The sequence below is a fragment of the Haliotis asinina genome, chromosome 13 (assembly GCF_037392515.1).
Source record: "Haliotis asinina isolate JCU_RB_2024 chromosome 13, JCU_Hal_asi_v2, whole genome shotgun sequence".
In the NCBI taxonomy this organism is placed as follows: domain Eukaryota; kingdom Metazoa; phylum Mollusca; class Gastropoda; order Lepetellida; family Haliotidae; genus Haliotis; species Haliotis asinina.
Window position 1 is genome coordinate 39,864,115 of NC_090292.1, and position 12,920 is coordinate 39,877,034.

Sequence of the window (12,920 nt, forward strand, 5' to 3'; positions counted from 1 at the left end):
AGTGAAACGTACTCAGTGATCATCTGAGGGGTTCTTCTGATGTTTAGAAACAGGGTTTGCAATTTGTGCTAGATACTATGTCACATTCAGGAATACAAGCATTCCCCTATGGCATGTGCAGTTACCTCCCTTTACACACTCAATCCCACAAGCAGCGCTTGTATATGTTATGGTTGATGTGGAAACCGCACCTGTCAGCTTCTTGTTGACCTATGGTGTCATCTCAGCACATGGGCAGTCACCTTACATCATACTGTCGAATCCTGCTATTCCAGGCCGAATGATTCCGTCTCAGAAGATCCACGTGTTCGTAACGGTGTCTCATTCGACAACAAAGTGGGTACAAGCAATAGTTTCCTTGGGCTCATTTCACGAAGCAACCTTTACTAAGGTTAACCTTAACTCCCAGTCTGTAACATTGCACCAAGGGTACCTTAGTGACACCTACGATCACCTTCGCGCATTATAAAAAAAGGCTCTGGTTGGTAAAGTTTTCGGACTAGGAGAAAAAAGAAGAACTGGTCTTCGGTAATCCATGCTTTCCACATGAGGGAACCGGATCGGGTGGTCAAATTCGCTGACTTGGATGACACGCCATTGTATCCCAATAGCTAGAGGGATCGGATGTTCATGCTCGTTGACCTGGTTGACACATGCGATTGTATCCAAATTGCGTAGATCAATCATCATGACGTTAATCACTGCATTGTTGGCCCATACTCCATTATTTACGGACCGCCGCCACGTATAGCCGGAATATTGGTGACTGCGGCGTAAAACTCACTCGCTTTGTGAGAGATCAGTTCTTGTCTTTCAAGCAACTGGCCGGGATTGTTTTTCTCATCACATCGACTTGCCGGGATTGTTTTTCTCATCACATCGAATTCTGAATATCTTCTGTCATCTATGGCACATTTGTGTATAACAAAATGTATGGATGGCCTGATCACTGACATTTATTTTTCATTCAACTTATTTGTACACACATATATTCACAAAGAGTCTACAGCTTTTTACCCTCTCGTCTTATGTTTGTTATCTGTTGTAAATACTTTTAATATCAAATATAATTTCATACCTAATCAGTTTGATACGATTTTTCACATATACTTTATGCAGCCTTCTTCTTACATTTCAAATTTCACAGGATATTTAATACAAACAAAAATATACTGCTCTGTTTCCACACATATCATGCCCATCTGCCTCTGGCTCTGTGCATATCCTCCATGCATATCTGTATCAATGCATTCCCTTTGTACAGTGTGTCCTTCTTAGGGATCATATCAGGAGTGGTGCAACAGTAGTTTCAGGTGAAGTCTTCTTTGTATGGGTTACCTGAAGCCATGTTCGTACATCTGTCTTCATCAGATGTGTGCTGCCAACATTTTGTCTCACAGTCGTTGGATGAGGCACAGCTGGACATTATAAAATAACGTAGCATGAGAGAGTGAGAGAATGAGTACTGTTTTACGCCGCACTCAGCAATTTTCCAGCTATATGGTGGCGGTCGGTAAATAATCGAGTCTAGACAATCCAGCGATCAGTAGCATCTATCTGGGTTGAATTGGGAACCCATTACGTGTCGACCAAGTCAGCCAGTGTGACCACCCTATCCCGTTAGTCGCCTCTTACGACAAGCATAGTCGCTTTTTGTTGCAAACATCAGCGGGGAAAATTTATTCTTCACAGCCCAGATATACTCTTCAAAAAGGTAGGGGAAGTGTACTTTCAATGCACGATTGTCCAAACTGGGAGATATATGGGATTGAATCAATGTTGATACAGTAATAATGGATGTTCTGAGAATGCACAACCACATGGATTTCATTCAAAGCAAAGCTATTCGTTCTGTTAACCCCCTTGTTAGGTGACTGGAGTCTGACATGAAAATTTCATGTTTACCATTTTCAGTCAGTAGTGTGTGATTCGACCCTGAAAACCCTGGTCATGCACAGATGCAAGAAAATTATCGGAAAAAATGGTCTACAGTGATTTATCGACTTGCATGAAAAACGTGATGATTTACAATGACATCCCATGCACGTGTAGTAGGCTCCCACGTTGTGCACGTGCTTCCCATTCATTGTGTGTGCGTGTGGTGATAACGTGAAATGATGAATGTCATTGTAACGTTCCTCTATGGGTCCCCCTTCTGGTCCCCCTACTTTTTCAAGAGTATGGGATGAGAGAAACGATATATATATGTTCAAACACAGATGCAATTAGCGTGAAGTGGACTGTGTACACCTAGTCGTGTGACTATTGCAGGGGAAACAGCTATTGTGATGGTCTGTTGAGGCCAAAAATTGCAATACCATGGCAATATTTTTTCCCTTCAATTTTCCCATATAAACTCTTTTCTCAACTGAATGTTTAGTTTATGTGGAATAAAACCAAGCTGAAATAGTTTAAGTGTCTTTCGAATCCAGATCAAGAAAACAATTTAATCCATAAGCTTATTGTTATTCACCCTTTCAAACTCTGTGTCGCTTGCAGTGTCTGTCACCATTTTGTTTAAGAGATAACATGAGCCAAGTCAAGGAGAACGAATCTGGTACTTCCTGCAGCCTGTGTATCTAGTCAGTTACCAAACTATTGACAGTGACACATTCTACCAATGCATCAATACTTTTCAATTGATTGGATAATTTGATGCATCGTTACAGCACTAACACGTGATATATATTTATGTGTTGTTGTGCCAGAAATGTATTACACATTTCTGATATAAACACAACACCTGACATACCTCACGCCTAAACAAGCCCCGATCTTAACCCTTTGGGGTATACACACTGAAAGAGTCTGCACCCACAGCTGACTCCGAGGATTTTACAGCCGACCACAGGTGGGCACGATCCCATCACCCCAAGCTCACCTTTTGGTTCTGTTGTAGTGACCGTTGTTCTTTCTGTCGTGGGTTCTGGTTTGTAGGTTCCCGGTATGGCTGTGGACTGCCCTTTGGTAGTTGCAGAGGATGAAGGGGAGATAATTTGTGACAGTAAGCCAGTGACAGGCGTGTGAGTGATGGAAGCAACAACAACTGGAAGCGACACGATGGTGGTTGTTGGTGTTGGGAGTAAAGGAGTAAAGGAGTAAAGGAGTAAAGGAGTAAAGGACATTGGACCCGATAGAGATGTTGTGGGCTGGGAAGAAATGTGTTTATTCAGTGAGCTTTGTGAGTAAAGAAGGTTGGCTGCTGACGATACGCTAGGCGCTGGAAAAGACACTTGGAAGGTGGGTGACAAACTTGGCACAGGTGATGAAGAAACACCTGTTCCTATATATAATGACGATATCGTACTGGACGGTTCTATAGCAGCTGCTGATGAACTTGATTCCATCAAAGATGATGATACCACTCTTGAGGAGGAATAAGTGCCTACATTTGTTTGTGGTGAAGAGATCACTTTCGACGGGCGAAAGGTCATTGCCACAGTACTTGATTTCATATCAGATGATGAACCCGCCCTTGAGGAGGCATAGGTACCTGCACTTGCCCCTGATGAAGACGTTACACTGGAAGGAAAAGAGGTCATTGCCACTGACGGTAGTGGGGAAGTTGATGTCAACCCAGATGAGGACACACCCCTTGAGGAAGCATAGGTACCTGCACTTGCCCCTGATGAAGATGTTGCACTAGAAGGAAGAGAGGTCATTGCCACTGAAGGTGGTGGGGAAGTTGATGTCAACCTAGATGAGGACACGCCCCTTGAGGAAGCATAAGTACCTGCACTTGCCTCTGATGAAGATGTTGCACTAGAAGGAAGAGAGGCCATTGTCACTGAAGGTGATGGGGAAGTTGATGTCAACCCAGATGAGGAAACGCCCCTTGAGGAAGCATAGGCACCTGCACTTGCCCCTGATGAAGATGTTGCACTAGAAGGAAGAGAGGCCATTGTCATTGAAGGTGATGGAGACGATGATGTCAACCTAGATGAGGACACACCCCTTGAGGAAGCATAAGTACCTGCACTTGCACTTGATAAAGATGTTGCACTGGGAGGAAGGGAGTTCATTGCCACTGACGGTGATGGGGAAGTTGATGTCAACCCCGATGAGGACAAGACAACTGTGGGAGCGTAGGCACCTGCACTTGCACCTGATAAAGATGTTGCACTGGAAGGAAGAGAGGTCATTGTCACTGACGGTGGTATGGAAGATGATGTCAACCCAGATGAGGACACGACACTTGTGAATGCGTAAATACCTCCACTTGCGTCTGATGAAGATGTTGCACTAGAAGGAAGAGAGGCCATTGTCACTGAAGGTGGTGGGGTAGATGATGTCAACCCAGATGAGGACACACCCCTTGAGGATGCATAGGCACCTGTACTTGCTCCTGATGAAGATGTTACACTGGAAGGAAAAGAGGTCATTGCCACTGACGGTAGTGGGAAAGTTGATGTCAACCCAGATGAGGACACACCCCTTGAGGATGCGTAAGTACCTGCACTTGCACCTGATAAAGATGTTGCACTGGAAGGAAGAGAGGTCATTGTTACTGAAGGTGACGGGGAAGTTGATGTCAACCCAGATGAGGACACACCCCTTGAGGAAGCATAAGTACCTGCCCCTGCCCCTGATGAAGATGTTACACTGGAAGGAAGGGAGGTCATTTCCAGTGAAGGTTGTGGGGAAGATGATGTCAACCCAGATGAGCACACGGCCCTAGAAGATGCGTAAGTACCTGCACTTGCTCCTGGTGAAGACGTTACACTGGAAGGAAGAGAGGCCATTGCCACTGACGGTGGTGGGGAAGTTGATGTCAACCCAGATGAGGACACACCCCTTGAGGAAGCATAAGTACCTGCACTTGCACCTGATGAAGATGTTGCACTGGAAGGAAGGGAGGTCATTGTCACTGACGGTGATGGGGAAGCTGATGTCAACCCAGATGAGGACGCCCCCCTTGAGGATGCGTAAGTACCTGCACTTGCACCTGATAAAGATGTTGCACTGGAAGGAAGAGAGGTCATTGTCACTGAAGGTGACGGGGAAGTTGATGTCAACCCAGATGAGGACACACCCCTTGAGGAAGCATAAGTACCTGCCCCTGCCCCTGATGAAGATGTTACACTGGAAGGAAGGGAGGTCATTTCCAGTGAAGGTTGTGGGGAAGATGATGTCAACCCAGATGAGGACACGGCCCTAGAAGATGCGTAAGTACCTGCACTTGCTCCTGGTGAAGACGTTACACTGGAAGGAAGAGAGACCATTGCCACTGACGGTAGTGGGGAAGTTGATGTCAACCCAGATGAGGACACGGCCCTAGAAGATGCGTAGGTACCTGCACTTGCTCCTGGTGAAGACGTTACACTGGAAGGAAGAGAGGCCATTGCCACTGACGGTAGTGGGGAAGTTGATGTCAACCCAGATGAGGACACACCCCTTGAGGAAGCATAAGTACCTGCACTTGCACCTGATGAAGATGTTGCACTGGAAGGAAGGGAGGTCATTGTCACTGACGGTGATGGGGAAGCTGATGTCAACCCAGATGAGGACGCCCCCCTTGAGGATGCGTAAGTACCTGCACTTGCACCTGATAAAGATGTTGCACTGGAAGGAAGAGAGGTCATTGTCACTGAAGGTGACGGGGAAGTTGATGTCAACCTAGATGAGGACACACCCCTTGAGGAAGCATAAGTACCTGCCCCTGCCCCTGATGAAGATGTTACACTGGAAGGAAGGGAGGTCATTTCCAGTGAAGGTTGTGGGGAAGATGATGTCAACCCAGATGAGGACACGGCCCTAGAAGATGCGTAAGTACCTGCACTTGCTCCTGGTGAAGACGTTACACTGGAAGGAAGAGAGGCCATTGCCACTGACGGTAGTGGGGAAGTTGATGTCAACCCAGATGAGGACACACCCCTTGAGGAAGCATAAGTACCTGCACTTGCCCCTGATGAAGATGTTGCACTAGAAGGAAGAGAGGTCATTGCCATTGAAGGTGATGGAGAAGATGATGTCAACCTAGATGAGGACACGACCCTTGTGAATGCGTAGGTACCTGCACCTGCCTGTAATGAAGATGTTGCACTGGGAGGAAGGGAGTTCATTGTCACTGACGGTGATGGGGAAGTTGATGTCAACCCCGATGAGGACAAGACAACTGTGGGAGCGTAGGCACTTGCACTTGCACCTGATAAAGATGTTGCACTGGAAGGAAGAGAGGTCATTGTCACTGACGGTGGTGGGGAAGATGATGTCAACACAGGTGAGGACACGACCCTTGTGAATGCGTAAATACCTGCACTTGCCTCTGATGAAGATGTTGCACTAGAAGGAATAGAGGCCATTGTCACTGAAGGTGGTGGGGTAGATGATGTCAACCCAGATGAGGACACACCCCTTGAGGAAGCATAGGCACCTGTACTTGCTCCTGATGAAGATGTTACACTGGAAGGTAGAGAGGTCACTGCCACTGACGGTAGTAGGGAAGTTGATGTCAACCTAGATGAGGACACGCCCCTTGAGGAAGCATAGGTGCCTGCACCTGCCCCTGATGAAGATGTTGCACTGGGAGGAATAGAGGTCATTTCCACTGCAGGTGGTGGGGTAGATGATGTCAACCCAGATGAGGACACGGCCCTAGAAGATGCGTAAGTACCTGCACTTGCTCCTGGTGAAGACGTTACACTGGAAGGAAGAGAGGTCATTGCCACTGACGGTAGTGGGGAAGATGATGTCAACCCAGATGAGGACACACCCCTTGAGGAAGCATAAGTACCTGCACTTGCACCTGATAAAGATGTTGCACTGGAAGGAAGGGAGGTCATTGTCACTGACGGCAGCGGGGAAGTCGATGTCAACCCAGATGAGGACACGCCCCTTGAGGGAGTGTAAGTGACTGCACCTGCCCCTGATGAAGATGTTACACTGGAATCCTGAGAGGAAACATATGATGAAGATGTTACACTAGAACCAAGAGAGGCTATTGCCAGGGAAGGTGGTGGGGAACCTGATGCCATTATATTCGACGATCCCCACGAAGAAGCATCAGGTGTCAGAAACTGAGCAGAGGATGAATGTGAAATGATTATGTTGCCTGCCTGCGTTTTAGTAAGTCTCGAGTTCAAGGGCACTTGTGTTACAAAAGAGGTGGTAATGGCCATTAAAGGTGTAGTCCCAAATGCCACATTTTGAATGTTTGACATTGTGGAAGACTGCAGAGGAGACATTGAGAGCAAGGAAGGTTGTGTTCGCGTTACGCTTGCACTTGAGCTCAGAGATGTTGATGGTTTTATCGTTGTCGTAGTGGAGTTAACATTCCCAAAGTCCACTGGAAAAAATGAAAGTTGTGTTAGACATCGTAATTCAAAGTAAAATATCACAGAGTAGATATTCAAAATGATTATTCAAATTATGTTACAGTTCAACATATACTATAAATGCTCTAATGTGATAATGTGGACTTAAAGATATAGCTGGTTGCAGCTTTATTTATCTCAGTTTGATTTTCATAATAAAATATTCAGGCTACATTACCAATGGCAGACCCGTTCACAAACTGTGCCTTGCCGTCGGGCCTAAACATAATATTCGATATTAATTTCTTTGATTGAAACATTATGGCGATGTAGATTTGTTATCCATAGTCCAATGTTTGTGCGAATAATGCTCTAAATCGACATCACCTTAATAACAGTTAGGTGACACATGAACTATCGAGCTGTATTCCATCATTCCTCTACCTTTCAAAGAGTATATAACTACGACCAGACATTGGGTGACTGGAATACTCATCAGTTACAATACAAAAAGACAGTAAGCACATGAAAATTTTGTAGTTGCAATATTTTCAGTTTATGTGTAATGTACATCAGATTAAGCACCATGTTACGGTCAAAGCCTGGGAACGCATCAGACGGATTGGATAGATTTAGCACCGCAAAAACTACCGTACCCGATGAGCCAAGTTACCGGGCCTGGATTTGTGTCAATGACACCCACTTGTCTGGCTGAGGGACATATAAATTCATCCTGAAAGTTAAACAGAATCACATTTATCAATACTGAAACCAAATGTGAGTATCATTACTCTCTACGAAAATGCAGTGTGAAGACGTATAGCTGAAAAAGACATCACTCAGGCGAATCGTGTTATTCCAAGATATTCTGAGATACGTAAATGCAAGTAATTGGAAATATGCTGTTTTGAGGGGCTTTCAGGATGTAAGCGATAGAAGTGATAGTTCCATATGGATGATCATCTTCTTTCTTGTACAAAATCGATGTTTCGGCTCAGATATTTATACATCAAGCATGATGTGGTGAATGAGCACAGAGTGAAATGTCCATGGCTAGATAAGCACAACACTGGAAGAAGTATGATACAATGAGTGAGTGAGTGAGTGAGTTTTAGTTTTACGCCACTTTTAGCAATATTCCAGCAACATTACGGCGGGCGACACCAGAAAATGTACTTCACTCATTGTATCCATGTTGGGAATCGAACCCGGGTGTTCGGCGTGACGAACGAACTAGGCTACCCCACCGCCCCAGTGTGCTTCAAATCAGTTTCAAACACAAATATTGCCTGTACAGTATGCACACCGTAAGTCAGGCATTGCGACTATTAATATCTTACCAGGGTAAACTTGCGGGTAATGAGAGATCCGTCTGGTCCTGTGTGGCCTGATGGACATACAGCACTGAAGCACACATACAAACAATATCAACATATTCTTCAACATTCAAGATACCACTGATGTGTCGCTACATAGGCCTATACTTCGCGTTATTCGAAGTTCGAGATGATCACTACATATATAATATAGAATATACACAGTACAAGATGTTTCTTCCAGACAACCGTTATTTCAACACAAAGTTTTGAAGTTTTGGGCTCCACGGTGGCTAGACGCCATATGACTGTACGCAGTTTTACTTATTCCTGTAAGTCATTCCTACACACAATATGTTGTCACACACCATTCTATACTGAGTGATACATGACCGAAAAGATTCCTTCATGCGGTGACACAACTGTATTTTGTTGTGTACACGAATGGTTGCAAGTGGATGGTGAGATCCGTCTATGTGCTGTCCAAATTTTAGATCAATAGAAAGTCGTTACAGCAATATCACCTGACAAATAATGTTTAATAATATGGCACGTTTAATGAAGGGCAAGAATGTCCTCCAAAAACATATGATTTCTCGTAAATATAGATAAAGCATGTGGCTGAATCAAATCACTTGAATGGTGCTTCAGTATAACCCATGCTTGTCGCAAGAGGTGACTTAAGGATTGGTCAGGGTCGCTGAATTGGTTGACACATGTCATCGTATCTCAGCTGCGTAAATCGATGATCATACTGTTGATCAGTGGATTATCTGATCAAGACGTATTATTTACAGAACGCCGCCATATAGATGAAATATTGCTCTGCGCCGCATAAAACTGAACTTACACTCATGAGAGGACATTGAAGAAAGCCTTTAAAATACGTAGGTACCAGTCTGGTTTACAACCAGTGAAATACCTGTTTAAGATAATTGTTTCGAATAATTGTCCAGGATAGATTTCCCAGAGGACACATGCATCTACATGAATGCGTGCATTGTTGTTTACTTACTGGAATGCCTTTAAAGGTGTGGTACTGATATTGTTGAACGGAACCTGTCCATCGACTGGCGTTGTTACATTGACCGCAACTGAACAACATGAACAATATTTGTTCAACATGTCCACATGTTGCATGAATATATCTATTGACAGTCTCTCATGCATTAATTAGCTTGGTTAGCATTATCGTTGGCAATTTAGCCAACTAGGCATCAGTATGGCAAAACATAGAGGATACTAAAATACCTTCCGTATGATACCATTTGTATTAAACGAGCTAATGACATGGTATTTCACAGAAGTATAGAATTCTCGTGACAGATTTAGTATCAAACCAGGTTTCAAAATTGTTGAATGAAGTTAAAGGGACAGTCATCAATGTTAAGGGCAGTTCTTACCTATCTGATTGGCTGTAGCTGATGTTTTACCATTTGTAGCATTGCAAACATAGACACCGCTGTACTTCAACATGTTGGCCTCCGTGATCCCCATGATCAGTATCTCGGAAAGATTGATATGGTGATAGGATTTATCAGCGCTGATATCTTCGCCATATTTACTCAAGGTAATTGATGGTTGGGGAATCCCTTCTCCCGCGCATTTCAGGTTGGCAAATTTCGTCAATGGGCTGATGACAACTATGCCAGGATCCCCTTTCACAGAAACAGGTTCTAAAACATAAAGTCATAAAAACAATGAATTGACATTAAAAAAATGTACTAACTGTATGGGCAAATGTCGGTATTCATTCCACTGTCAAAAAGTCATGTTGTTGCACTCTAGACAATGTTCAGCAAACTTCCACCACCTTGCATAACATGACAAAGGTCAATTACAGATGGATAAAATTAATAAAAACTTCAGACATTTTAAGTTATGGATAGAAGCTTTCGGTAAGCACGAGAGCGACTACTTTGAGGCAACATATGTTTCTGAAAGCAGATGGATTATATCGGGGAAAGAAACCTTTCAAAATGTTTCACTTGTCGACAAGACCCGCGAGTGGACAACAATCAGAGGTCTGTTCAGTACTAAGATAACATTCAAAGATTAACTTAACTATCAATACAAAATTCAATTCCTACCTGGGTCATTTGCAGTCTTATCATTTAATGGTCCCTACGAACAAAAATGCCACATAAAACGTGGTCCTGATGAACTTTGGCTAGACAAGGGCCACATGATTAGCGGACATTTTGCAAACTGTGATCTAAATTAACGCTCATCACGTGCCGCACGTGCATTTGTCTCACTTTTCCAACTACTGCGCGTACTCCATTACAGTTGGCAAGGTGAAATCGTGAGGATTCACAATCTGAAATTCATTTTTTGTCGATAAAGTGAAATTCATCGGTACGTGTTCACTGCAGACAGATTATAGATGACGTATTCTTTCTTTAATTTTACTTTAACCGATCATTAAAGTTATTGATCAATACATATCCAGCATGTGCGCCAGTCATGCAATATGTTTCCGCACAAAGTTTTGTGACAAGATATTGGTAGTCACCTGTGACATGCAGACGGACTATGGCCTTCGCGGTTCCTAGTGTATTGTTAGCAACACATCTGTAGAGTCCCTCATTTTTCTCGTTTACGGACGATATTGCCAGCGCAGTTCCTCTGGGGTGGGCGTTAGGACTCAGCTGTTAAAAAGGTAGATGGGATATTCAACCAGCACCTGCTTCTTACTTCAACATCTTACTTCTTCAAATTTCAACATATCGTTGCTAGTCTGTCCTTTTTGTGACGTTAAAACAGACAATGAAAGCATTAGGCAATGCAGAGTATATACCACCGACTTGACTGCCCCGTCACTAGTATGGTAAGCTTCAACAGAGCAATGTATCATGTGAAAAGAGCAACTGCCCCTCTCACATATACGTGAGTGAGTGAGTTAAGATGTATCGTCGCATCGGCCATATGTCAGCCATAACACAACTAAATCTATCATAGATCAATAACATTAGAAACAAAGGCCTGAAGAAGAAGAGGAAAGCTAAAACTACTAGTGTATCACAAATATTCACTTAAAACTAGAAATTAAATCGAAAACTCTAAATGACAGTATAATGTAAAAGCAGGCAATGGTTTGTCAACAACTGAATGTAGATCACCACACTGGGGACCATGGGGACTTACAATACCTTTGCTACGTACATGGACCCTAGTTGGATTTACACACACCCCCACACACCCCCCCCCCCCCCCCCCAGCCGTTGGCGATTGTAAGAAATTATTGCTAAAATTAAAATAACAAAAACACTTCGTTTAAAAATCCTGTTAAGTTTACTTATGTACATATGTTTCCCGCGTGGATCCTAGTTGGATTTAAACCACCCCGCCATCTGTTACACATCCAGCCATACATTAAAAAGACACATATTCTTTATTCAGTGGATAGATTTAGATAGACTTTGAATCTTTTATGACTTATGCATCTCCAAAGGACCATGGTTTTACAATGCTTTAACCCCCTTTGAGGTTACGGCCACTAACAATCTCAGTTACTGATCTGAACTTCCAATTGTAAGCAACAAACAATACCTAACAATGTACAAAGCATGTGCCTCAAAATGTATTAGGTAGATCAATTCCTTTTTGTAAATGCGATAACAAAACGAAACTTAACAATATTAAAACGGCCTTTAACACCACTCATGCGTGCACTCTATGCTGTGTTGACAGAAGGGACTACTTGAAGGCTTCAACACAAAATAGTACGACTTAGGTCCACTGTGACCTCTTAGACTTCGAAACGCAAAAATATCGCATTTTTGTTCTTAATTGATGACCTCTCCTACCGTTTTGTTATATGTCCATGTGACGGAAGGCTTAGGGTTGCCGGTCACATCACACACCAGGAAAACAGTTGTTCCCAAGATGACGTCAGCAGTCTCGTTTGTGTGTAATATTTTAGGAGCCACTGCAACACACATGCATCACTTCAGGAACGCAATTACACAATTAATTATCCATCAAACTATAAGTGCATCCTGTCAATATATTTCTAACAAAGAGATGTTCAATTTTCAACTGCGAATACCTTAGAAGCGGAAGAGACACTCCTGTGCAAACCGGAAAATACCTTTAACCAAAAGAACTCATTTGACTTTAATATAACACAAAACCCCCATTTGTTGTCTAGCTGACAGGGATGAGGTAAAATGGGGTTCAATGAATATTTCGCTCATATGACAACTCGCATGCATGCATGTGTATGTATGGTTATTTGTTCGAGCAGTTATGCATGAAGACCCCATTCAGACACATTCATACTGAATCCGAGCCGACCTATCCTCGTTGGCGACATTAATACCTAACACCAGGCAGGAACAAACAAGTA

General features: G+C 43.4%; 1 protein-coding gene across 1 annotated transcript in view; it reads right to left on the minus strand.

Annotated features, from left to right (window-relative positions):
* Window positions 1-938: 938 nt before the first annotated feature.
* Window positions 939-12,920, minus strand: part of LOC137260150 (streptococcal hemagglutinin-like) — a 29,036-nt gene continuing 17,054 nt past the window's right edge. The window contains exons 15-23 of the mRNA XM_067797848.1: window positions 12,379-12,500; window positions 11,085-11,220; window positions 9,973-10,245; window positions 9,585-9,663; window positions 8,594-8,657; window positions 7,910-7,986; window positions 7,492-7,532; window positions 2,882-7,285; window positions 939-1,418 (exon numbers count right to left, since the gene is read on the minus strand). Of these exons, the coding sequence (XP_067653949.1) occupies window positions 1,282-1,418; window positions 2,882-7,285; window positions 7,492-7,532; window positions 7,910-7,986; window positions 8,594-8,657; window positions 9,585-9,663; window positions 9,973-10,245; window positions 11,085-11,220; window positions 12,379-12,500 (5,333 nt within the window). The 3' untranslated portion in view covers window positions 939-1,281. The remainder of the gene's footprint in view (window positions 1,419-2,881; window positions 7,286-7,491; window positions 7,533-7,909; window positions 7,987-8,593; window positions 8,658-9,584; window positions 9,664-9,972; window positions 10,246-11,084; window positions 11,221-12,378; window positions 12,501-12,920) is intronic.